General features: G+C 39.8%; 1 protein-coding gene across 2 annotated transcripts in view; it reads left to right on the plus strand.

Annotated features, from left to right (window-relative positions):
- The window catches only part of ACSS3 (acyl-CoA synthetase short chain family member 3), a 162,100-nt gene that overhangs the window by 75,774 nt on the left and 58,815 nt on the right, over positions 1 to 27,511 (plus strand). For both annotated transcript variants that reach the window (XM_089652211.1, XM_089652219.1), the window contains exons 3-8: positions 3,928 to 4,116; positions 6,416 to 6,550; positions 12,783 to 12,923; positions 13,196 to 13,276; positions 13,359 to 13,454; positions 20,724 to 20,875. In XM_089652211.1, the coding sequence (XP_089508337.1) occupies positions 3,928 to 4,116; positions 6,416 to 6,550; positions 12,783 to 12,923; positions 13,196 to 13,276; positions 13,359 to 13,454; positions 20,724 to 20,875 (794 nt within the window). The remainder of the gene's footprint in view (positions 1 to 3,927; positions 4,117 to 6,415; positions 6,551 to 12,782; positions 12,924 to 13,195; positions 13,277 to 13,358; positions 13,455 to 20,723; positions 20,876 to 27,511) is intronic.

Raw genomic sequence — 27,511 nt, forward strand, 5'->3', positions numbered from 1 at the left:
TTCCATAATGACCTCCCCTAAAAATTAAAGGGGGAGCGAATCATGGAGGAGCTCTAAAACTTGAAATAACAAAGTATATCGACAAACTCATGTAGACTCCACCTCCGCAACATCTCCAAAATACGTTCGTTCCTAACCCCGGAAACTACTGAGCAACTCATTCACTCCCTTATTATATCACGACTTTTCTATTGTAACTCCCTCCTCACCGGCTTACCTCACCGCAGGCTATCCCCGCTTCAGTCTATCCTGAATACTGCGGCCAGACTCATCCACCTTACTAACTGCTCTGTATCCACCACCCCTCTCTGCCAATCCCTCCACTGGCTTCCGATTGCCCAATGGATAAAATTCAAAATGCTAACACTGACTTACAAAGCTGTCCATAACACTGCCTCAAACTACATCACCGATCTGATATCCAAATACCACCCAAAATGTACTCACCGCTCCTCACAAGACCTCCTACTCTCTAGTTCCCTGGTCTCCTCCTCCCATGCCCATCTCCAGGACTTCTCCAGGGCCTCCCCCATCCTCTGGAACTCCCTACCCCAATCCATCAGACTATCATCTACTCTCCTCTCCTTTAGGTGCACCCTGAAAACCCACCTCTTCAGGGAAGCTACCCCGCCCTCAGTTAATTGCCGATCTCCTCCACTCTTCCTACCACTCCATCCCCAACAGCTATTCCTCCCGTACCACTATCCCCTCCCTCCTAGATTGTAAGCTCCAAGGAGCAGGGACCTCAAAACCCTCGTGTATCGCATTGTATTGTTATTGTACTGTCTCATATATTGTCTCCCATTGTAAAGTGTCGCCATCTTGGGGGGGAAAGGCAGAGCAAGAGTGGCCATACATAGGCAATGCATTAATGTAAAAATATGTATATACAGTATAATGAAATCCTAATAAACTTACCCACAATGAATAATTGTAAAGGATAACCTAAAGGTGCAGTCCATCGCTAAGAAAGATAACCGTCATGTGGGTAACATCAAGTATATTACGACCAAGAAAGTGCAGTAGGTCAGAGACTGGATAGCCTCTAAAAGAGCACACCTAATAGATATAAATATACGCACATTTAACCTAAAAACTCCCAAATAAAACTAATGTGACATAAAATAAAATGAATAAATGTACTCAATGAATAAAAGATACAAGTCAGATTTTATGCACCTCCTGCAACACAAATCTTGTTTTTTCCTGAGATGCTTCTAAAAGGGGTTAATCACTTCTAAAGGAATGCTGATCCTGCCACTCTCTGCAAGTGCATCAGCTGATCAAAAATGAAAGTCACTCTCATTCAGAATCAGTGCTGTACAAGACATCTAAGGCACCTTTCACATGGGGCAGACATTAACTGCAATCCTCTTGCTCAGTAGGGGATCTATCCTCTGATCTCAGCTGAGCAGGCAGATGACAGGTCAATGCTCACTCCGCTTAGGCAGAGCAAACACAGCCCACTCTCTTCTATGGATGGTCAGATGTAAATGTAACGCCTGTCCATTTACACCCAACTACCACCTGATCCGCTGGACGAAAACGTCTGTTTTGGGCAGATTAGATTGGATTTAAGTGGATGTGAATGGGCACATGTGCGTTTTCACTCACCGCTCTATCGAGGAGAATGGAGGTTCCGATCAGGTCTGCCTGAAAAAAAGATGGCAGACTCGATTTGTGTGAAAAGGGCCTAACAAAGAGCTATTCCATCAGAGCACAAACAGGTAGAACTCTGCAGCAAAATTTCTTAAAGTCCTTACAATGTATATAAATCATCCAGAGGGCATTGGGTTTTTTTCTCAACAAAAGCGGAGTTACTCTTTATAGCTGGACTCTAGACAGGTATAAAAGACACACGTTGATGAAATTCTGTAAAATTAAATATACCATTAAATGTGTTTTTTCATGTGAGCAGTGTAAGTACCTGAATCTGACCTGGTATCATACTCATGCAGTCCTTGTACGGCAGGGCTGGAGTGTGAGTGGAAGAAGCAGCATAAGAGGCCAATCACTTCATATGATGACAAAAAAGCATGCTGATAGGAGGAAAAAGAGTGACAGATGGCACTGTCACTGTACTGCTTCTCCTTTTCACTGTCCTGTCACAGGACAACCAGCTTTATTATCTTATATTAGGCTATTTTATTGGTACTTTTGGCTGGAGTTCTGATTTAAATAAAAGCGGTGTCAGTGCCTGCATTTGATCTGCTATCCACCTAAGACCTGTACAGCAGAGCTCAGATTGGAGGGAAAAGCAAAATTGGTTGTGCTGCATTGTATTGTACATGTGCAAACTATGGGTATGTTGACAGAAGGAAATACCAGAGTGACAGAGAGATGAGATAATCAGTCTGCTGCTTCACCTTTCACTGTTCTGTAATAAGCTGAGGTCAAGAAAAAGACCTAGACAATTCACCTAACTTCAGCAATGAAAAATTACGCCTTTTCTTGGTTTGCCAAAACCCAGGACCCTGCATTCACTATATTTGGTCTCCCACAGTACACAGAACGTGGAAATGCAATTGTTTTAGTAAATGTAAGCTGCTAAATACCTTTTCTCATCAGCAGTTAGAGCAGTCTTGTGACTTCTATCAGTATCCAGCAGAGCACTGGTTAATCGCTTTCCCACCACCCTATAGCAGAAATATTGCTACAGGGTGGCAGAGGTGCGCAAACTCATGCGTGTATATATACGTGATCTCAGGGGCGGACTGACAACTCATGGGGCCCCCTGGCAATTGGGGATCATGGGGCCCCTGTGTCCTTGCCCAAACTCAAAAAAGCCTAAGAAAAAGGTACCAGGGACATCTCATGGGGGCCCCGTACTGACCCCTGGCCCTCAGGCAGTGCCCAAGTCTCCAAATGGTCAGTCCGCCTCTGCGTGATCTTGCATTTCCGGGTAGGGGGCACAAGGGAGCCACGCCGCTATTCGGGACTTCGGCTGTCAATCACCAGGTCCTGGCCAGTGATTACTCGCCGGCACCCGATGATCGCCAAGTATTACCGACGGGGGGAGAGAACTGTATGTAAACAATACAGATCTCTCCCCTGTCAGCTGCAGGACACTGCTTTGTATGGCTCTGCATGCATTACAGAGCCATACAAAACAGTGTGCTTACAGTTGAAAGCACAGACACAGCTTACTGTTAAACAGCACACAGTTAACCCTTTGATCACCCCACATGTTAACCCCCTTCCTTCCCAGTGCCATTAGTACAGTGTCAGTGCTTTTTATTAGCACTGATCACTGTATTAGTGTCACTGGGGATGTCACTCAGTTCCCCCCCCCCTCCCAGTGTCAGAATGCCTACTGCAGTCCCACTAGAAGTTGCCGCCATTACTTTTAAAAAAAACAAAAACAAATTCCAGTATCTATACTGTCATTTGTAAACACTATAACTTTCACGTAAACCAATTTACACATATTGGGATTTTTTTTTAGCAAAGACATTTAGCAGAATACATTTTGGCCAATTTATGACAATTTAATTTTTTTCTTTTTTTACTGGACATGTTTAATAGCAAAAAGTCAAAAATATCTTTTTCTCAAAATTTGTTGGGCTTTTTATTTATAGCGCAAATAATAAAAAACACACAGGCGAACAAATACCACTGAAAGAAAGCTCTATTTGTGGGGAAAAAAGGACATAAAGTTCATTTGGGTTCAGCGTTGCATGACCGCACAATTGTCAGTTAAAATAACGCAGCGCTGTAATGCAACAAATGGTCTGGTCAGGAAAACAGAAATACAAATCCTTTGGTAGGGATATTAACTTCCCTTTATAGTATTTCATGCAACAGTTTGCCTAGAATTCAGCTTTAATGCTTGGGAAAAAAACATACTTGTAGAATAAATGCACCAACCTAATCAAATGACGGCTATTCATATTTGATTTTTCATCTCTTTTTTTATTTTGCTTTTAGGTATCCAGGCTAGCTGGCGTATTGACAAAGTATGGTATCAAGAAAGGAGACAGAGTTGTCATATATATGCCGATGATACCACAGGCAATGTATACAATGCTGGCATGCGCAAGAATTGGAGCTATACACAGCTTAATATTTGGAGGATTTGCACCAAAGGAGTTATCAGTGCGTATTGACCACGCAAAGGTAACAATTTTACCTAGTATGTCAATATCTATATTAAAATCATTAGCATTAAGTGTTTTCTGCTGATCTGGGGGATATCCCAGATTATTTTTGGGTTTTGTAGTGGCATTATGTTGAGGGCATACAGGGTCACAGCATAACAATAAAACATACATATGCATGAAACCATAGAAGCAGAACTGTATCACAGATGTACTGAAAGAAGCATGTTCACTTAAAGGGGTTGATTTACTGAAAGCAAATAGACCGTGCACTTTGCAAAGTGTAGTAGCAAGAGCAGTAGTAAATGAGCAAAAGCTCTGCTGACTTAATCACCCAATCATGTGCAAGCAAAAATGCTGTGGTTTTTTTTTTTTTTTTCAATTTTCATTGTATGTGCAAAGTGAAGCTTTACCTCATTGCTTTTAGTAAACCAACTCCAATGAGTCATCAGAGCAGTGATGACAAGACATGATCTGATGTCTTAACCAGACAAAGGAAGCCTTAAAATTATCTTTTGCTGTACTGTCTGTTTAGGTAACCCACAATGCTTTGAAAACTTTTATCACGCGCAAGGTTCTGTTCACACCTATGCAAGTGAGATGGTGACTGCAGGTATTGGGGGCATTGCATTTAAAGCCCATTTATTTCAGTGGGCTGCCCTACGTGTGTAAACTGCAAGAAGTGAAAGCGCCTTTTTTTTTCAAATCATGGCACACCAAAACAAATAGTACCTTGCTACCACGTGTTTTGCCATTCAGTTATTTTGCACATGTGTTAGCAAGGTGAGTGGTGGTACCACTGAGAATTAAAAGAGAAGTATGGGGTTCCCTTTTTTGTAAAATTATACTTACCTAGGTGGATGCAGCATCGGTCTGATGCTGCATCTGTCCCCTGCCAGCTCTAAGGGTGAGAACTCAGCGATCACATGTCTGCTGATTACTGTGTTCTCATAACCATTTTGAGCAGAGAGCGATGACTGTCAGTCACCACTCTCTGCTCTACCCCCCCCCCCCCCCCCCCCATGCTCACTGGAGCTGAGAGTAGCTGACTCAGGCTCTCAGCAGATTGCTGAGAGACTGAGCCAGGTTCCACTCTAGACTCTGGGGTGGGTCCCAACTTTGAAGTAGGGATCTTCCCCCAGCCTGGACCGGCTGAGTGACATCAGTTGACAGAGGGCTGAAAGAGTGTAGAATGAACTGCACTCCTGTGGTGCATAGAAGTACAGCCAAGAGAGAGCTTGGCTGTACTTCTTTAATGGCTCCACCTTGAGCCTGTGATAGGAAAGTCAGTTTTTGTGCATTGTAGAAACGCATGTGATTTTGTGCCAGTTCCTGTACCACACCACCGTGAACCTAGCCTTTGACATTTACTTTTAACCAAGTATGTTTTTTAAACCTAAAAGCTAGAACTGACTCAACAATTGCAGGACAATTTTAAGGACCCTTTCAGACCTGCGTGTTGCAGTAATGCACTATACATGGCGCAGCATGCTGCACCTTGCCAATAAACTTCAACGCACATGCATTTCAGTATAACACAAAACAGAGGTGTCAACCAACTGTGCCTTGTGGTTCAATACTTTATGAACGTATGTGTGGTATTGCCACACAAAGTAGCTGACTATCTTAAAGGGCCATAAGGACAGTTTTAAACACTGATTTGGAAAAAGAAAATTAAATTCCACCATTTGTGTTGTGCCTCCATTGACTACAGTCTTTGTCTCTTTATCAGAAATAGAGAAACTGCTAAAACTGTCAGCATCCAATGTTTCAGGTATGTAAGAAGCTAATAGTGGCTTCCCCTTCTCCAGCCATACATCACTATCAAGTCCTTGCAGCTGGGACATGAAAGTCCTATAGCATCTAGGGAAGGGGAGATTGGAAGGCATGCATCCAACCAGGGGCAGACTGACCATTTTGGAACTCGGGCACTGCCCGAGGGTCCAGGGTCAGAAGCGGGCCCCATGAGATGCCTCTGCTACCTTTTTCATAGGCTTTTTGGGTGTGGTTTGAGTGTGGGCAAGGACACAGGGGCCCCATGGTCCCCTATTGCCAGTCCCATGAGTTGTCAGTCCGCCCCTGCATCCAACACATCTGATCTGTAGGGCGCTGAAGATTCTAGTGGTACCTCTAACATGTAATAATGGTTGCTATAAATGTATTGTGTAAAAAATGTACTTGCTATACGCTGTGTCAAATTGAATTACCATTCTCCACAACAGTTCACTTATTGAGACTGTTTATCATGACCCTGCTATTTAATGGTTGTCACAATTCCTACAAGAAAACAAAATGATATGTATATATGGTTTTTGCAGCCCAAGTTAATTGTGACAGCATCCTTTGGCATCGAACCTGGTAGGAAAGTGGAGTACATTCCGCTTGTGGAGAGAGCGCTGGAACTGACACAGCACAAACCAGAGAAACTTCTTATTTATAGCAGACCCAAAATGGTGAGTAGAAATATCACACCTGATATTTTTATTTTTTTATTTTTTTTGTAGAGGTGCATCTAACTCTGTAAAATAGGGCATTTATTAATAAATTCCCCCCTGCACAAGATTTTGAATGCTACAGAAGTCAAAGTTTTGTTTACCATTACAAAGGAAATGTGAGTCATACTTTTGTCAGGCTGAAGCTCTCATTAGTTTATTTTACCCGACTGTTGCTGTTTGGATGACATTTGAAAGGGAATATTTGTTGTATTCCTTTGTGTCCCAGTGGATGGAAGAAAAAAAAAGCTCTTTTGTATGGTATTGTAATCCTAGTTTAAGCAAAGTTTAAACTCTGTATTTATGGAGTTTCTCCCAGAAGATATAAAACATGTTTCATGAACGACCTGTAAATGCTATTGACAAGTGACTGCAAAAAAGGCTTGTAATAAGAAGCAATGGGCACAGAGCATTACTGATATTTAAAGTGGTGAAGGATAAATGATACTTTCCAAAAATAGACTTCTATTAGTATGCTAATACTATACTGTGCTGAAAAGTTATAAGCGTAAAGCCATTAACAGATTCTTCTGTGTGAAGAATTGCATATTAGTGCTTTATCGTAATGGGTGCATCCCAAAAGTTGGTTTCTATTAAACAGTATTGCATAGGCTTTTTTTTGTGTCAGCCATTAATTAATGCAGAAAGTTTGGTGTTTAGGTAATACCCTTTATAGGCTAACTTCAGGTATTAAATATGCCCGTTTTCCAGACCCATTGGGTTCCCTTTTAAGACAACATACAATTCTTTAGCATTGTATAATTCCTGAAGAAGAAACCCAATGGGTCCTTAATGCTGAAATCCTGGTATGGTATTTTATTGCAAAGTTTCATGGTCCAAAAAAAAAAGGAGATAATTTGTTTTATTTCAGCAGCTTGGTCTTGGTCTCCTAGTGTGTTTTATTGCTTGTAGCCAATTAACTTCTACTTCTGAAGATTGATTTTTTTTTTCAGTGCTTCTTTGCATATTTTCTTATTGGTTTAATGCATGGTTATGGTATCCAGGGAATTAACTGAGCTTCTTGTACCATTATAATTATATGTAATTATAATGGCACAGGAAACTGTCAGAAGTGGCGTTCACCAAAGCAGATAGACCTGTCTACTTTTTTCAGGGCACTTTACATGAGGGTAGAGCACATTAGCTGGGGGCAGGGCACATTACATGAGAGCAGGGCATATTATGTGGGGGCAGGGCACATTTCATGAGAGCAGGGCATATTACATGAGAGCAGGGCATATTACATGAGAGCAGGGCACATTACATTGGACACATCATAGGGCACATTACATGGGAGCAGGGCACTTTACTTTATAGCAGGGCACATTCATGGGGTACATTCTTGGGCACACAGGGCACATTATTAGGCGCACAGAAGGGCACCATATTGGGCACACAGCAGCACATTACTTGGAGTATCGGTTTCCTTCATATGTAGAGCTAGGCAGGGAAGTGGCTGTGATACTGCTAGGCGGTGGGGGACAGTGCGCCACATCTAGCACTATCACAGCTACTTCCCTGCCTAGCTCTGCATGTGTTGGCATAGGGGATGCGATCTACCCAGCAGCTGCCTGTGACTGATTGATTGCGGCAGAACCCTTGGGGACCTCTTGAGGAACCAGAACCCTGATTGAGAAACCCTGCTCTAACAAATCAACTTGATTTTTTTATGTTGACCTGTTGTGCTCTGCTCCTTCTTCCTGTGGGTGCCTCCTTAGCAAGCCATGTGCTAAAGGTACACCTATGTGGGTGCTTTCCCAAGTAGTGCTGCGTTCATCCATAGATACCGCACGACTCAAACGTCCTCCCTCCTCACAGGATTTGACTGACTATGGCTCCTGCTTCTCCTGTGAGAATAGGAAGTCAGTTGAGTGGTGCTACAAATGGGGACAGCACTGGATAGGCAGAGGAATCGGTAAGTGTTTAGGGATGGGGGGCGCAATGAGTAGCGGGAAGATTTTTATCGTAATGCAGGGAATACATTAACCATTTTCCCGCCTCCCTAAAGCAGAAATAGTGCTACAGGGTGGCAGGGGTGCACAAAATCACGTGTGTGTATATATATGTGATTTTGCATTTCCGGGTAGGGGGCACGAGAGAGAGCCCTACTGTGCCGTCATTGGTAGCCTCACCTATCGATCACCTGGTCCTGGCCAGTGATTCCTCGCTTGCACCTGGCGAACGCCATGTATCACTGACGGGGGAGAGACCTGTATGTAACCAATACAGATCTCTCCCCTGTCTGCTCCTCCACAGTGTTTTGTATGGCTCTGCATAGCAAAGCCATACAAAGCAGTGTGCTTACAGTGTAAAGCACACACACAGTAAAACAGCACACAGTTAACCCTTTGATCGCCCCACATGTTAACCCCTTCCTGCCCAGTGTCATTAGTACAGTCAGTGCTTTTTATTAGCACTGATCACTGTATTTGTGTCACTGGGGATGTCTGTGACACCAAGCTTGTTCCCCCCCAGTGTCAGAATGCCCGCTGCAGTCCTGGTATAAGTCACTAATTGCCGCCATTACTAGTATAAAACAAAAAAATTCCAGTATCTATACCGCCATTTACAGATGCTATAACTTTCACGTAAACCAATTAATTTACACGTATTGGGATTTTTCTTTTAGCAGAATAAATTTTGGCCTAAATTTATGACTAAGTTAGATTTTTAAATTTTTTTTTATTGGACATGTTTAGTAGCAAAAAGTAAAAATATTGTTTTTTTTTCTCAAAATTGGCGGTCTTTTTTTTTTTTTTATAGCGCAAAAAATAAAAAAGGCAGAGGTGGTCAAATACCATTGAAAGAAAGCACTAAATGTTTGAAAAAAAGGAATTCAATTTAATTTGGGTGCAGCGTTGCATGGCCATGCAATTATCAATTAAAGTGACGCAGTGCCCTATAGCAAAAAATGGCCTGGTCAGAAAGGGGGGTAAATCCTCTGAAGGGCAAGTGGTTAAGGTGAAAAACAATTGTACTTTAGAACCACTTAACTACATCTTATCACTGAATTTTGGCACATGCTAATAAGATTACAAAGTTGGACTTATATGAATATAGTTGTATACTGTACATGTGTATTTAAAGTATGCCTGGAGACTTATAAATATTTCCTGTTGGAAGATCCAGTTACTAGTGTGGGAGTTCCATAACTATGGAGTCTTTTTTTTTTTTTTTATGATTTGTTTATATTGCTGACATTTCCTCAGCTTTGCTTACAAATCACATCAATATGAAGCTCTACATGCTCATATGAAATACATTTACATTATAATTTTTGCTTCTATTTACAATGACTGTTTTTCTGCTTCCTAATAAAGTGAGGCACTGGTGATATAACCAGGGCCTCATAGATGCATTCTAAAAAAACTACATCGCAAGTGCCTTCTCCTTCAGTTGATGTACACTGTCAAATGTTCCAGGTTGCAGACCCAGAGTTCTAGGCAGAATTCCAGGAAGTAAAGGGAGATTAATTTGTCTGAAAAATTACCATTGTGAGAAGAATCGGGAGGAAAAGAAAAATAATGTATGCTAAGAATAAAAAGCTGCAATTTTATTTAAATTAATCTGCTTGTAGATTGCCACTACTAAATATTTCTAATGATGCCTTTTGTTGTGGTTTTTAATATTATGACTTTAATGCATTCTATTTGTAGTGTTGGTAGCATATGGACCAGTATGTATACAATTTTATCTAATGGAAGAATTCTGAAGCTGATTGTAAAGGTTTTATTCTATTACCAGCTAATATGCAAAAAATAAATTCTAATGATATGTGGAGCCTGTACAAGGCTTAAAGCAGAACTTCACCCAAAAGGGAAAGTTCCATTCTTCCTCATCCTCCTCTCTCCTCTTTCACATTAGGCACATCATTTTATTTGGTGGGGAGCAGGTACCTGGTTTTGACAGGTACCTGATCCTACTTCCACTCAGAATGCCTAGGCAATTCGAGTGGACCGTCACCCCCCCCCCCCCCTCTTTCCCTGCAGCTTTTTTTGGACACTCCACAGGTCCCCGAAAGCTGTAGGACCATTCACAAAGTGTAGCATAGCTTGTGCATGCTCAGTGGGCAGCAAGCGTTGAGAAGCCACAGTTACAGCTGGCTGCCCACAGTTAGTATACCAACATTGGGGACTGAAGACTGCTGAAGAAACCAGCCTGGGTGAGGACAGCGCTGGATCCTGGGACAGGTGAGTATATGTTTATTAAACATCATCAGCTACAGTTTTTCAACTGAAATTACTGACACTGATTTCACTGCACACTCGCCAGGGAAATTTTCTGCAAGCAGTGGGCCTCTGTGATGGATCATAACTTGTGCCCCAGTAGTAAGAGTTCACAGGTCAGTAGTAAGTGGATTAGAGGTCAGAAATCAGTAGTAAATAGTGCAGAGGTCAGAAATGGCACAGAGGTCAGAAACCAGTAGTGACAGAGATCAGTAGTAAGTGACGCAGAGCTTAGAGATATATGGTAAGTGAGGCAGGTGGTCCCGGTAAAGACCAATATGTACCACAACTACAAAAAGAGCTTAATTAGAGCTCAACAAACTCCCCCAACATTCTAGTCACAATTCATGGAACATAAACAATGAGGCTGGTGTGACCATTGAAATATAGCATACTTTATAATATAAAATACTCTTAAAAACACACCATTGTGAAATGAAAAGCCCCAATTATATCCACAAGATATACATAATGCATGCTCTTCTATAAATGCATACAAATTATACAATATACAATTTACATGCCATACTTTTAAAAAAATGTGTTATTGTTAGTAAGGTGTATATGCTACATTTCAGTGGTCACAGCAGCCTCATTCTTTATATTCCATGGATTATGAAGAGAATTTTTTTTTTGGGGGGGGGGGGTTGTTGAGGTCTAAGCAGGCTTTTTGTTATTGGGTTACACCACAATTAACCCCACACCTGCTGGATAAGGAGCCCAGTGGGAGGCTAACCTCACAGCTGCCATCTGCATCTCTACTATGAAACCGGTGGGCACTAGTGAAGCACCCACTGGTTATTTGACATCTGTCATCTGGAGTGAAAGGCATGTCTGATCTTTTCCTCTCCCCCTGCCGATCCACCAGCACCCAACCTCTTCCACATCTCAAGTGCTACACCCAGGGGCGGACTGACCATTTGGAAACTCGGGCACTGCCCGGGGTCAGTAGGGGGCCCCATGAGATGCCCCTGGTACCTTTTTTCATAGGCTTTTTTGAGTTTGGGCAAGGACACAGGGGCCCCATGATCCCCTATTGCCCAGGGGCCCCATAAGTTGTCAGTCCGCCCCTGGCTACACCGCTACATGAATTTTGGCTGCACTTTTAGCACTTGTAGAGGGGAGGAGACCAGGTGCTGGGGGAGCAGCAGGGGGAGAGGAATCAGATCAAACATCCCTTCCTCTCCATATGACAGATGTCAAGTAAAGAGCGGGCACTTCGTTAGTGCCCGCTGGTTTCATAGTATAGCTGTGGTGCTCGGCTCCTATTGGGCTACACCTCCAGCAGGCATGGGTTCAATTGTAATGTGTGGCACGCTTGGCTTCTTCTTAAGTAAGAAAAGACTGTTAACTGGCGTCTCCCCATGTGTGCACTGCACACATAGATGATATGACACTGTTTCTCACAGTGTTCATTAGAAGATGCAGCATGTCAGAAAGGACCTGCTTCATTTTTGGACATGAGGAAATGCAGCATCATCTAACCCCCTCCCAACCTTACTGTCCTGGTCTGCCCATTTTATTAATTGGATTTCAGCTCTTTCAATCATCAAGGCTCAGTATCATATGTCTGTGTTACCTAGAGCAGTTGGTTTGCAAATAAAGTCTGCCTAGGAACTCCCATACCTCCAGACCGATATCAACCCATTATGGCATTTGATATTTGAGAAGCACAAAGACCCAGTGAATGTCATTTAGGCTAAAATAAGGCATGACAATGGTTTATTTAAACATTTTATCAGTATGTAAATGAGGAGGTGAGGGCAGAACCGGGAAAGGCAAAATATAAACCAATTAAGCTTCAGTAACTCAATAAACCCTTCTGTTTGATACATTGCTGTATTTTCAGCAGATTCCCAATTCCAACAGGTTAGAATGGTCTGAAATAGCAAAGAGTTATAAACATTTGCAGTAAAATGGATTACATATTATAGTATTGTTATTATACCCATTTTCTTTTTACACAGGAACAGGTTAGTCTTACTCCTGGACGAGATATTGACTGGGCAGAAGAGATTGCAAAAGCTCACCCTCATGATTGCATTCCTGTCGAATCTGGTCACCCACTGTATGTGCTTTATACGTCAGGCACAACAGGTGTTCCAAAGGTAAAGAAAACCTTCTTGTCTACAATATATTTTCATTATGTTTATGTGTTCAGACTACCTACCACACATATTCAATAAATGGTTCTTCTCATCCAACTTTTTACATAATCTAGAAAAAGAGGGGACAGCATATTTCTACTTGAATGAGGACAAAAATAAAGATTAGAAGGGCATAAAGTGTGAAGAGTTTGTGTTTATTTCTATACCTTTTAACATAGATAAATACACTTTTGCCGTATAGTAAAACAGTCCTTGGCTTTTCTTGAACATAGGGTGTAGTAAGATGCACAGCTGGGTATGCCGTCATGTTAAACTGGACAATGTCAGCCATCTATGGACTGAAGCCTGGTGAGGTAAGGGTCCACGTTTGTTTTACGTTTCCGGCTATTGCACATTGGCTATCAGATTCTAGCCTAATGTCTACTTTTGTTCCAGGTATGGTGGGCTGCTTCTGATTTAGGCTGGGTTGTTGGACATTCATATATATGCTATGGACCACTACTGCATGGAAACACATCAGTATTGTATGAGGTAAGTTCTGTTAACACATGTATGTTGTAAGCCAGGTTATCACTGGGAGTTATTCAGCATATAAGCAAATGGAATAGGATCCCACCCCTGCTAAAGCTGAAATAATTATTTTATTTGCATTTAGAATATAAAAAGCAAGTTCTGCATTGGAGCAATCTTTTTAAATAATAACCTAACAATTCCCTGAAGATGTCCTCAATTTCTCCATAGCACTCCAGTTATTTTAAGAAACACATAAAAGTAAGGGGAAAGTTGGTGTCTAAATTGAATGTATAAAAGTTCGCTGCATAGTTATGAATGATAGAAAAAAACAACATGGATAGTGCACATAAGTTCAGGTTCATAGTGTGGGTTATTTATATAGTTTTCAGGTGCTACAATTTTAAATATGCAGATACTCTACTCTCTGGCACTGACCCTTGTGTTTCTCTTTTCTTCTCTTGGGAACTGAAACAAATTTCAAACACTGCAGCAATCGAGCCATAGTAGATATTTAAAATGTTACATGTATCAAAATACTACATTTGTTACTGCTTTACCATATTGTTTATTTTCTGTAGGTGTAATTCCTGTAGACCTATTTTAAAGTAAAATGTATCCTGAAGGGGGATTTTTGTTTTATTGCAGAGAACAAATCCAAGTTGGGGAAGATATAATGTGGTACACAAAAAGGAACAAAGCTCCTTGTCCTCATGAAGTATGTCTAATTTATAAAAGCTACTCATAAAAAGTTACTCCAAAAATAGAATTATACACTTAGAGAATCCACAGGCAAGCTAAACCAGATACATTCAGGTCACATACTAATTGTGTCTCTAAAAACTGACCACTACTAGCATTGTATCATAAGACAATTGGTTGGCATTTGGAGACATGACTAAAGGATCTAAGTATTTGGCCTGGTCATGTTTGGTTAAGCTAAATTGTGGATTCTACAAGTGTTTAATAGTTCTATTCTTGTGAGAGCATTTTATGAGTATCTTTTAAAAATAAAGACATACTTCACTAGGACAAGGCACGTTATCCATGTTTTTTGTTTTCTATGAATAACAGATCTCCTTGTCTGTAGTATGAACATCCTATCCTCAAAAAAGTCCTGAACTTCTTTGAACCATAATGGTGTTTTTTTGTGGTCATTTGTGAGAAAATTCTTGACTGTTGCAGCTGCCATAGGATACATTAGATAAGTTATTCCCACTGTGTCAACTAAAGTTACTTCCATTAATATCTGCATGATGGTATACAACTCCATAATTAACAGATCAATGGCAAGCCATGCCTTCATGCTAAAGATGGTCATCTGGCCATATGGGATGAAGGAGGGGATATCGTAGAGAGACCTCTCTCCTCTTCTAGAATCTATAGCAGCTGATTTGATGTAATTAATTACATTTTAATACTGGTAAAGCCCAGGCAGTTGTGGTACGTAACATAGCTTCCATATTCTACCCTCTAATAAAGGATATCCAATTTTTATCATCTTGATGGTACTGGCAAGATACAGTGGGGTTGATTTACTAAAATTGGAGAGTGCAAAATCTGGTGCAGTTCTGCATGGCAGCCAATCAGCTTCCAACTTCAATTAAGCTTTGACAAAAAAACATGAAAGCTGATTGGTGGACTTGCACCAGATTTTGCACGCTCCAGTTTTAGTAAGTCATCCCCACTACGTCTTAGCTGCGAATTAACTTTAGATTGTATGCTATATTAATTTGTGTAAGAAGTATGCATGGCCTGTTTAAGACTGCCTTCATGTAATGTTTTTTCCTTCTTTACCTACAAGGTATTTTAAAAGATCATTTCTAATTTGGCTTAATCACCTGCTGTCATGACACAAAACAATAATACTTCCTGTAGCTAAAAGCTAGGTAAACCACTCACTGTTACCATGGAAACAGCAGGCACTGGTGTCCCTTTTTCATCTCTAAGCTTTTGCTTATGTTAACAAAATATAGATATAAACAGTGATTCGGTGTGTGTCTGTGTGTGTGCATGTGTGTGTTAGTGTGTGTGTATATATGTGTAGATAATTGTATGTAAATATACTGTATATTGTGTGTATGTATAATGTATATGTGTATATAAATATGTTAAGATAAAACACATTTAGTGTGTGTGTGTGTGTGTGTGTGTGTGTGTGTATATATGTGTGTGTGTGTGTATATATATATATATATAGTGTAAATAAATGTAATATATACTGTATAGTGTGTACGTATATATGCAAAAAAAAGACTATAAAAAATGTTCAGAAATACATAAGCATCAAATGTGGATTAAAAAAGCTGCAGCCTATTATGGGGATATAATTTACATGTCCTTTTATTAAAGCATAGAATAATACTGTTAATGTAATCAACATTCACTTTAAAGCTTTAACAAAAAATCCTGCTTAGTGAGTGACCAGCATTAAAAGGAAAATAAGAGCAAATCAATCTGACCACACACAAGTGGGCGACATGACCATACATTTCACCTAATAAAATAATACCAATGACATAAAAGAAGGGAGAGGGGGCGCTTGCTCATTGATGACCACTGGAAACTTCTGTGACAGCCCAGTTGACAGCTCAGCTAGATAAAGGGTAAGGAAAGGAAAAACGGCTGTCAAATTTCCTGCCAAAACTTGATCACCAATCACTCAAGGTAGGAGAAGATACTTGTCCTCAACATCAGCAGTTGTTTTTTTTATTCCTCAGCCACAGGTTTAGTCAACAAGGACCTTTTAATGATCCACCAACAGAACCACAAGAAATTACTTTGACCGGAGCTGGTGTACAATGAAACCTTAATATAATTTAAACATTGAAAAGGGGAGAGATTAAAACTTGCTCAAAATATAGCATAACAAAAGACAAATAAAAGGAAGAATGCTTGCATGTAAGCATGTAATGCATGTAAGGCAGAGAAATTGAGAAAATTTGGAATGAAAAAAATAGGGAGGGGGCACTCCAGTACCATGAGGTCCCTGCTTTATTGCCATGGTCTTTACATTATTCCCCTTCGTTCTCATCCTCGCGGCTGCTTTCCTCCTCTGTTGCCCCTGCCAATCTCTTCTGGCTCTCTTCTCCTGGATGATTAGGTCACCTATAATAATATTAATTTTATTATCAAAAAACATTCCTGTGTACTTCCCTTATTTCTTTTTACTTTTTATTACCCCTGCTTTTACTTCCCTCACTGCCTGCATCTCATCCAGCAAGAGGCTCTGCAGTGTTCCTAGAGAACAAGATAGTGACAATTGGCCAGGGCTTAGATAAAAGTCAAGCTCCTGAACTTCCCCTAGTGTCCATTAGAAGCAGCAGCAAGTCATATAGAGCTAGCCTCATTTCCCGACTGGAGAATGCCCAGCATGACTGTCCCTGGACCACCCCTTTCCTTCACTGGATTTCACTTCTTTCACTCATGGAGGCTCAGCACCATGTGGGCATTACCTAGGGCTGCGTGCATGGAAATGCAGTCTGTTGTGGGATGCCCACTCCAAATTGATATTCACCCATCAAGGCATTTTGATTTTTGTGTAACTCATCCCAAGAGCCAGGCTACAGCTTGTTGCAGTGTTTTTAGTGAGCTATGTACAGCGCCCTGCTGGTCCCACCCATCAGCTATATTTTGCCTGTGTTACGTAAAGAAACATCAAGACCTGGCAATGTCATCACTGGGTCTAAAATAAAGTAAAAAAACAGGCAGGCAGAGCAGAACACCGCTCTGTGTTCAAAAGACACACAGAGTGGGGCTCAGGAGCGAGAACGCACAAGTGCCCCCACAACAAACAGCTTGCTATGGGGGCATATGTCATGGGGGGAATGGGTAGCAGAGCTGGCAGGGGACCCAAGAAGGAGAGGATCAGGGCTGCTCTGTGAAAAACCATTGCACAGAGCAGGTAAGTATGACATGTTTATTATTTTTCTTAAAAAGAACTTGTACCTTTTTACAATCACGCTAAACCCCTAAAACAAAACTGTATTGTATTTCAGCTTTCAGGTCCTTAGATGTGGCAGCTGCATTTGTTTTCTTTTCTCATATTTGTTTCCTTTATTTTACCTATTTATTCTGCCAATAACATACTTCCTGTCTTAGGATGACAACTATACTGAGCAGCTTTGTCTCCCTAGGAAAGGGAGTGTTTTAGGACAACATGAGACTGATTTGGACTATATAACACATCCCTCTCTTCTCCATAGAGACTAGTGTTTTTTTAAGCTCCAAGAATTGTTATCAGAATATTTTCTTCTGCTTCTAGAAGCTAAATATGTTATCCTATGTGTCCATGTACGCCATTTTAGTCTATTAGCATTTTTTGAGTTTCAGCGTCTAGGAGCAGAAAAATGTTGTAGAGTTCTTTGGAGCATTTTTACAGCAGAAAAAAAATGCTAAATGCTCCTAGACGCTACTAAAACATTCCTAACAACTTTTTTTTTTTAGCTTATGCTAGAAAAATGCTAACGCTCCTAAACACTTTTGAATGCTACTAAAAACACTATCACCATTGTTTGTCTGTTTTTTCTCCAGCCTTTTTCAGTGTTTTTTAGCTAAAAAAAGCTAGTGTACATGGAGCTGAAAGAACAATCTTTGACTGACTTGGCGTTGATTGAAAACAGTAAATTTGCAGTGTTTGTAAGCATTAGAATTGTCAGAAGTTGTTTCTTATGTTGTGTTAGTTTTATATTCATTGTGGCCAAAAAGGTGATATACTGGTATTCTGTATACGGCTATAGAAAAGTCATTTGATATTGCTATAATTGGTTATCTACTCCAGGGAGGACAATCTCCTATGCAATGGTCTGTTATTGCACATCGGCACTCTTTAGAGTCATTCAGGAAGTGCTGAAGCTTTGCCCGTTGAAACGGCCTGAGATTCAGCCATGTCAGGAGAGTTTGGGAAGCTGCCATAGATACTTGCAACATTTTAGACCCCTATCCCCCAGAGATCAAGTTTTCTTAAAATATATCTTTAGACAAAAGGTTTTATTTTTGGATGGAGTGGTGGAGAATTAGAGCCCTCGCTAGGTTGTACTGCTATAGATAAGCAAGTCAACAAAGCAAAATCACTTTTTAGCAGCATTTGCTAGCTCTCCCATTTCCCTATATGCATTCAAGTTACTAAACTGTCAGCTGAGCCCTTTGTAAACCTTTTAGACTTTTTCCATTGCCATGGTAGACCTGTAGACACTCTAATCATATGTCAGTGATGTAAATATTCCACTTATAAGACTGAAAACTACTTATAGGTTTCACAGCACTGAGAGTTTATGTAGTCACAGCTTTTATAATAACCTTAAACAATAAAGAAGACTACCCTTAGATTGGTCACTTTTCAGCAAAGGGAGATAAGGAAACATGCAAGCAATGGATTTACAGATTTACTACAATTTAGTGTAACCCATTTTTGTTGCAAAAAAAAAAAAACAATTTATATATTGCAAGGATTTATGCAGACTTTAGCCTTTTAAGTTAGAAAGTTTAGCAAAAATTTACCTTTTTATGGTATGAAGAAATAACTGTGTTTCAACATATCATTTCCAGACTGATTCCTGAATGGGGGGGTCAGCCATCACTATATAAACCTAATTAAATCTCTGCATTGGCTTAGAGAAAGCTGCATTGGCATCTTCTTAGATCCTTTCACACCTGCTTTGTCACCAGTGTTCAGCAGGGGATCCCTGAAGGGTTTTGTGACATCAGTGCTTGTTCGGTATTAGTCTGATTTTTGACAGTGGACATCTTAAGGCCTGTGATGGCTCTATGGGCAGCTGTATATAAATGGTTTTGTCACGTTTGGGTCTTGAAAAAACAAAAAGTACTTTTCCATTTTTTTTTTATTTGGATCTGGATGGACTCAGATGTAGGTGGATGTAATTGGACATTTGTCTATTTACATCTGCCTGCCCATTAAGCTGTATGGAGCTTCCAATCAGGTCCGCCAGAAAACTGACAGGGAGACCGGATTGGAAAGTCCATGTGAAAATGGCTTCAGAAGTAGACATGCCTTAGTGAATATCACGCAAAAATTAAACTCCTGTTGCAGAGGATAAGTGAAAATACACATGCAGCCTTCTCTATATACATTTTTTTGTATTTTTTTATTACAAAATTGGAGTATATATTAAAATATTGGTGCCACACCCTAAACAACACATTTCAAGGAACTCTCTTGGCTATGCTGGCTCTTTCACATAATTAATATAATGTACTGCAAAACCTTGGCATTTATCTCTAAGGGCTCATGTTCACTGCAGCTGCTAAACTGAAGTTTAGAAGCAGTTGTGTGTTTTTTTTCAACAGACCCTGAACTCTCCTTTGTTTTCCTATGTGTCCATGTACACATAGTTGTTTACAGACAGTTGAGGTTACAGGCATTTTTTTAAATCACAAAAATCGCATTTAGGAGTAGAGTTTACCGCCGTTTCAAACGCCAAATGCTTGTAACCGCATGTAAACGCATTTATACACGTTAGACATGTTTTTGGGCTGGTCCATATCCAGATGCTGTCCAGGTTTCGCATGCAGGAAAAAAATGGTAGAACACGCTGCATTATTTCTGCACAGAACTGTACTAGAACACAGCAAAAGAGTGTTGTGTGCACTCCAGAATGCATCCGGAGGTATTAGCACCAAGCGTGTTTCACGAGCCACTTTTGCTACAGTTGCAACACCCACCAGAAAGTAGTGCTCTCTCTGCTTCTGCTCTCTCTATTTCTCACAAAATGTTTGAAATCGTTAATTATGTACCATTTTTTAGTGCATTCTGGGCATTTGGGAGGGTCTTCTGAGGTTATCTTTTAAAACTGCTTCTAAACGTAAACGCACAGAAATGCAGCTAAACACGGTAGGTAAATGCGGCTAAACTGACTTTTTTAACCTATGTTTTCTAGCAGTCTGTTTCCAGTGTTCAGAAAAGTTTTTCAAATGCCTTGTGTACATGAGCCCTAGGGGAAAAATGGTTGCCCCTATATAAATAAAAAATGTTTTTTAAGGGAACAAGGTAATACTCAACTATTTAAAAAACATGATGATTTCACCATTATGAAGAGGTAAAACTGTAAAATACCTACTGAAAATCAAAGCATGCATGAAATGAAAGTTAAAATTATGTTTCAATGAGCAATATCTTAGGGAGATAATTGCATTAATGTAATATTTGTTTTGCAACTGCAAGTTACAAATAACAGACTGTCTTATTGGAGCTCTGGGCGACTTTCACTAAAATCTGTTGGTACTGTTATCTGGATTTATTTCCTCTAATATTCTTAAAATAACTGTTTGCAGGGAAAGCCAGTTGGAACACCAGATGCTTCTGCATATTTCCGTGTGCTATCAGATCATGGAGTAGCAGCCATGTTTACTGCACCAACTGCAATTAGAGCCATACGTCAGCAAGATCCAGAGGCATCCTTGGGGAAGAAGTATTCTTTAACCAAGTAGGTTTTATTTTTATGGAGATTGCTGCATAACATGCTGCGCTAGTGGAATACATTTTTTAAAAACGTAAAAAATACAGTATAGAAGTCAGGAGTTCTGGCTTGTTCTCTAAACATACACATTTATACGCCAAGCATCCATCCTGGATTCTTCCCTAGGACTGGTCAGTCTGACAATGTTTGAAGAGGACCAAAGGGGTCTATATATTCAAAAACCTAATTTTACAAATGACATCTAAAACATGAATTGATATTTATGAAGTGCTACCCCCGTAGGAGTTGCTGGTCAGATGGGTCTTCTGTTCTTTGCCTCCACCTCCTTAAGAACTTCAGCCCCTCTAATACACTAGGTTGAGTGTATACAACAAGCAATATCATAGAAAATATCACTAAAAGTAATACTTCATACCAGGGGCAGACTGATCATTTGGAAATGCGGGCACTGCCCAAGGGCCCGGGGTCAGTAGGGGGCCCCATGAGATGCCCCTAGTACCCTTTTCATAGGCTTTTTTGAGTTTGGGAAAGGACACAGCTGCCCCATGATCCCCTATTGAGGACCCGGGGTCAGTAGGGGGCCCCATGAGATGCCCCTGGTACCTTTTTCATAGGCTTTTTTTGAGTTTGGGCAAGGACACAGGGGCCCCATGATCCCCTATTGCCCGGGGGCCCCATGAGTTGTCAGTCCACCCCTGCTTCATACCCAGTACTGGTGTTACATCGAAGAAACAGACAGTGAACCAATTCACTGGTAAACAATTAAAGGTAAACGTAACATTGTTACGTGATGTGGTTTGTAATAAAGTAAGCATAGAAATGTTAGCAATGGTAATAACACAATTTAGCATACAGGGTGATTAGTTGTAAGGACTAGGCATAAGATGGCATTGGTCATCCAAGGTCACCTAAAGTACAGCAGTAGCACCAGCAGTAAAGCTTTACTCTGCCTACATGGCCGCATCATTCATTCACGGACTTCCGTGAATGAATGAACTGCAAGTCCAGATATCCTTAGCTGCTGTGGGCTTGTAGTTTTCAATGAACTACCACGGCGCTGGAGGGTGCCTTGGTAGTCCATTGAAGCTTCCTGTCAGAAAATCTGCTTCACCGTACATCCCGTATGGCAAGCAAATATTCTAACAGGTCTGTAGGAGACCTACATGGCATCAGTGATCTACTGATTGCTGGTGCAATGCTCTACAGGCTCCTTTGGACAAAAATAATAAATGCATATTTTTATACCTGCAAAAAAGTGCATTTATTATTTCTGTCAAAAAGGTGAACTTATCCTTTAATGCTCAACTCCACTTAAAAGTGAAAGTTATACTTCTCTTCCTCCTCCCTCTACTGTAACATTATTCGTGGCTTTTTTTTTTCTGACCGGTACCTGCTTCCACTAGCGCTTTTCTCACCTAAGCAAAAATTTCTGAAATTTGATCCACTCCCCTCCTCGCTTGCAACTCCTGTGACATGCCACATGTCCCAGGAGGCTGTGTAACCAGTCTGAAAGCGCAGCGCAATCTCACGCATGTGCAGTGGGGAGTCACAGCTGGCTCCTACAGCCATGATGGCAGCACTGGGAATCTGAAAAGAGGCAAAGACCTGGCCCGGCTGAAGACAACACTGGAATCCTTCACTGGTAGCTGCTCAGTTTTAATTTAAAAAAAAAAATTAATTTGTTCCAGGAAATTGAATTCTCATTGCAGATCTTATCTACCTTTGTGCCTGCACTGCATGAAGTTGTTTCCCACTCTGAATCCTGTACAGTGCATTTGTTGTAAATGCCAGTTTGGTGTTGGAAAGTGGCATCATCCTACTGTTGGGAAATAGGCTGTTGGCAAACACCATCTGTCTCCCATCTCCCATCAATTTTCCCTATAAGTAGCAGGATCATTAAAGTAGGCTGTATACAAAGCCTGTAGATTATAAGAGGGATAAGACTATTAAGGGATCTGTTCAAAAAATGCAGTTTCTATTGAACACAAATTCACTGTTCTCTAGTAAAAATATGAAAGTACATTTTGTTATTTTTCATAAAAAAAGATATTCTGTAATACATTATACTTTGAAACATTTACCTAAATTAATAGGCTGTCAGAATTTATAGTTGACAGGGATTTTAATTTCTGCCAAGTATGATGTGAAATAAGTTCATTTGCAAATATTTTAGTTACATTAGCTTGTGTCTGAGATATTTAGTATCTACATAGTGCATATTAATATGATGCTGGATTAAGTGCTTGTTGCATATTTTTAGTCTTGGCATGAACATTTGCCCTTTTGGAGCAAGTCAAGCCTTGCTACAAGGCTACTATCCTAAATAAAGCATCATATCAATTGATGTTTGCATAATTACAGTGGTAGAGGAATCTTCATCATTAATCAGCTGGGACACAAGATTCCTGGAAGCGTCCTCACAGCAGGATTTTTCAAATATACTGCTGGAAAGGGTACAGTAATTCATGCCTACATTATGATTATCTATGTTATTAGAGTCATCCTATCATGTGAGGAATGTTATACAATCTTGGTTGTGACCTTTACAAAACCGTGTTTAAACGTGTATGTGTACACTTTCCTAAAAATGATTACAGTCTGCTTATCATATTTGATGCCATAAAAGAACGAATTTTAACAAGCTTTCTTCAAAATTTACTGTTTGTCTCAGGGAGTTTGTCAAACAGTAAACTATTCAGTTAACAATATTTATATGTGAATTGTTGTGCAATCCCAAGTAACTTTCAGGCACCCCTCCCCATGCTGTATGGCCATTGAGTGGCACCCATACACCCAGCTATTTGGCCTTCTGTGTTACCTTGCTACCTGAACACAGCATAGGCGTCTTTTCTTTGATTCCCCTCTTTTATTTTGGGTAGACTTGAGAAGAATAGATACCTCTGTCATGTTTGTTTTGTTCTCCATGACCCTGCTGGGGAAATTTCACTTCCTTCCCTGCTCCTTTCAGTAGCATAAACAATGAAGGAAAAGTTTACCATTGGAAAGAAAGAGAACAATAATAACCTAACCAAGGTTCTAACCCTTTTTCTTTTTTTTTTTCTTTTTTTTTATTTTAAACAATCTATTACCATTGACAAGTGAAATGGGAAGTGAAATGAAATCTTCCTAACGGCTACAAACTGCAAATTATGGGTTCTTCAATCTGTGGCATTTTTTTTTTAAAGCAAAGCATGGTGATATATTAACCACTTGGTGACTGAGGGTAAAACAAATGTTAATGCCTGCACACAATTTTGCAACTTTGACATGTGTTAGTAAAACTGTACATATTATCGCAAATTCTTTGTGTATCCAGGTGGATTGTACCTTAAATTATTTCAGGACAAATTAGGCTTTCTTTTAGTGGCAAATGGTAATAGATATTTCCTGTTAATTTTATATTAAAGTAAAATGGCCCAAAATTGTGTGTGTGTGTGTATATATATATATATGTGTATATATATATATATATATATATATATATATATATATATATATATATATATATATATATATATATATATATACATACATATATTAATTTAGCTGCATATTTCTTGCTACTACCATAACTTACCACCAAACAACAACCGAAAATAAATTCTGTTCCCAACTATTGCAGCAATAAAGCATATGTGTATGTTTAGTTGTTGTTTGTGCAGGTAGTTGTTTTTTTTTTTTTTGTTTTTTTTTTTATGCTACCTAAAACACACAGACACTGACTCTAATACTAATGTTTAACAGGCAAGCATATTTATCAAGTCCTACCTAAAATATACTTACCCTGATCATTTGCCCCTGGTCTTGACCTTTGCCCCTAACTTTGACCCTAACACTAATCCTGGCACTGACTTAGATCAAACCTTGAGCCAGCTATTTTTTTTTTTTTTTTTTTATATTTTATGCAATTTTGTTTATTTACACCTCTCTCTCTTGCAAGGTGAGAAAAATACAATGTATTTTTCTCTTTCTTCAGAAGAGAAAGAAAAACGGGGAAGGCTGCACAGTGACTGATCACTGTGATAGTCATTCAGAGGCTCTCATAGTGATCAGGTTATTGGGAACCGGGAGTCCCGGGTCCCGATCGCTATGAGACCCGGGGCTGTCAGTGAGAGCCTGGTTTCTGTGCTGCGAGCATGCTGTATGGCACGCTTCCTGCACAAAGGCAAGTACACAGATATGTGGCCCCCTGGATGAAGACCCACTTCAGTGAGGCCACATATCTGCGTACTGGGAAAGGGGTTAAATTGTACGAATGATTAAGAAAACCAAGCAGAATCATGACAACAAGGGAGTAATAAACCTTAAAATAATTTGTGTACTTTTGCCTTATTTGGAGCCATGAATTAATACGTACTTGTTCAAGTGTGGATGTGTACGAGTGTTGCTTTTTCATGTTTAAAAATGTTTATAATGGTAATATCTAAAAACCATTATATAGTTAGAGAAACGAAATGCCAAAATTGTGCAGCGCTTCACTCAAAATTACTAAATGCAAATCATATGTACATCCTAGTGCTGCTATTAATTATAAGTATCAAAGTAATAAAATAAATGGAATTAGCAAATCAAGCAATATCAATTTCCAGGAATAAAGTTCATATACAAGTGAAAAAAAGTGTGAAAATAGGTCAGGAAAAAAAAGACCATACATATACTTCTTCAAACGTGCATAGTTCACTTGGAAAAAATATATAAAAATAAAATCCCGTGCTTCTTAATCCCTTCCCGCTGGCGCCTCCCAGCCCTTTAAGAGTTTCAGAAGCCGGGAAGGGGACAGGCGGGGTTTAGGGATCATGTGATCATGTCGTCACGGCGGTCACATGATCGGGAAAGCTCCCAATTGAAAGAGGAGACCGGGACCTTTCCATGAGTACTGGACATGTGTGCTGGGAGCGCACTCTCAACACGTATGTTTTTTGTTAATTGCACGCAAATCTGCGGCCGTTCGGTGTCTAGGCCCAGATGCCAGGGGTCCACACATTTGTGTGCGGCCGGCGTGAAGAGGTTAATTGATAATTTAGTGTGAACAGACTTGCATAAGTATGCCCCCCCACGGATTGTGCTCTCACCTCAAGCATATGACCATACAGTTAAGTAAGGTCACATAACGCTTGTATCCCGTTAAATGGGCCAAAGTATGGATGAGATGATATCTTGCTATTTGGGGTCCAACTTTGTTCAATCGAAAGGCTCTCCTTCCACGGTGGTTGATATAGAGGAATAATCAGATCATAGTGTGATATCCTATTAAAACCGTTTCATTATTAAAAGAAATGCACTCACATATAATCTGATTATAAAACCGCTCAGTGCACAAAATGTATCCTCCAGATTTTTTTCAGTGGTGAAAAACCTAAAATTGCCAGCTGGTGTCAGTATGGAACCATTGAGCGTGGTGATGTCAAAGCCCCTCCCCTACACATTACGCCACCAGTCTCGTGGCTTCTTCAGGGAAAATGATTGGATGATACACCACTCTCATTGGTTTATATAGGGATGCTTCCATGCCATTTTGTTGAAGCCAGGCTTGGGGATCACAACAAGGTGATACTACATGTCTATGCATTGTACCACCAGATGCCACTCTGCAATTACACATGCCTCACATACCAGATAATACGTTATCTCAAATGATCTCCAGTCGGCAAATTATAAGCAATTAGGCTCTGCTTAATCATATTCAGCCTACCAAATTCGCCAGCCAGACTCCATTTTCCCAACGGTTACTCTGCACAGAATCGATTAAACTAATACATTAAAATACCAACAATATTTTTGCAAAAAACCAAACAATGCTTCCTATATCAAACACCCCATTGGTTTAACAATATTATGTCCATTATTTATACAGTCAACCTGTCACTTGCCATAAGATAGCTGGGTGATATACAGGAGCCATATTGAATGCCCTCATGTAATATACTTAGTAGCTTCATAACAAAAAACTTTCTCTAAATCACTGCTGCTTTATGCTATTGTACACAAAATGTTTTAAACAGCATCTGTATATATTATTTGGTGATATGTGCAACCTTTTATAAACCATTGGGAATTTTGTACCATACTTCCCTCACTGGGCTGTTGGCATGGTATCCACTACTATTTTGCCCGCAATCCTACAGAATGGTCTATGCAACCAAAACTTAGTATTATATTATTTAATAAACATCAAAAGCTGCACTATTCAATATATAACACTAAAATAAAAATGTATAAAACATTTATTCACAAGATTATATATAATATAAATACTATGTCTGTTAAAAATATATATATTACATGAATATTTATCAAATACAATTTATTAAACTACCAAAAGGAAATGATATATTTATTTAAAATTTAATTAAATGAGAATGCATAGGGGAAATTATCTATAAATTTAAAAGTTAAGAATTAAAAATTATGATTTTATGTCAGTTTATGGAACCTTGAATCAATATTTTTTTAAAAAACAAATCAACAATGTGCTGAGACAATATTTAAAAACAACCTCTCTTCATGTGGATGTTATACATGAAGATATATTTAAATGGTATATAATTTGACCATAGAGACTACGTGAGAAACTTTCCATAATGCTATATATTACTAATGAAGCATGTTAAGTCAAATTCCTTATTGAGACCCATTGGGGCC

The sequence above is a fragment of the Staurois parvus genome, unplaced genomic scaffold (genome assembly GCF_062004578.1).
Source record: "Staurois parvus isolate SC_StPar_1 unplaced genomic scaffold, SC_StPar_1.0 ptg000025l, whole genome shotgun sequence".
Classification (NCBI taxonomy): domain Eukaryota; kingdom Metazoa; phylum Chordata; class Amphibia; order Anura; family Ranidae; genus Staurois; species Staurois parvus.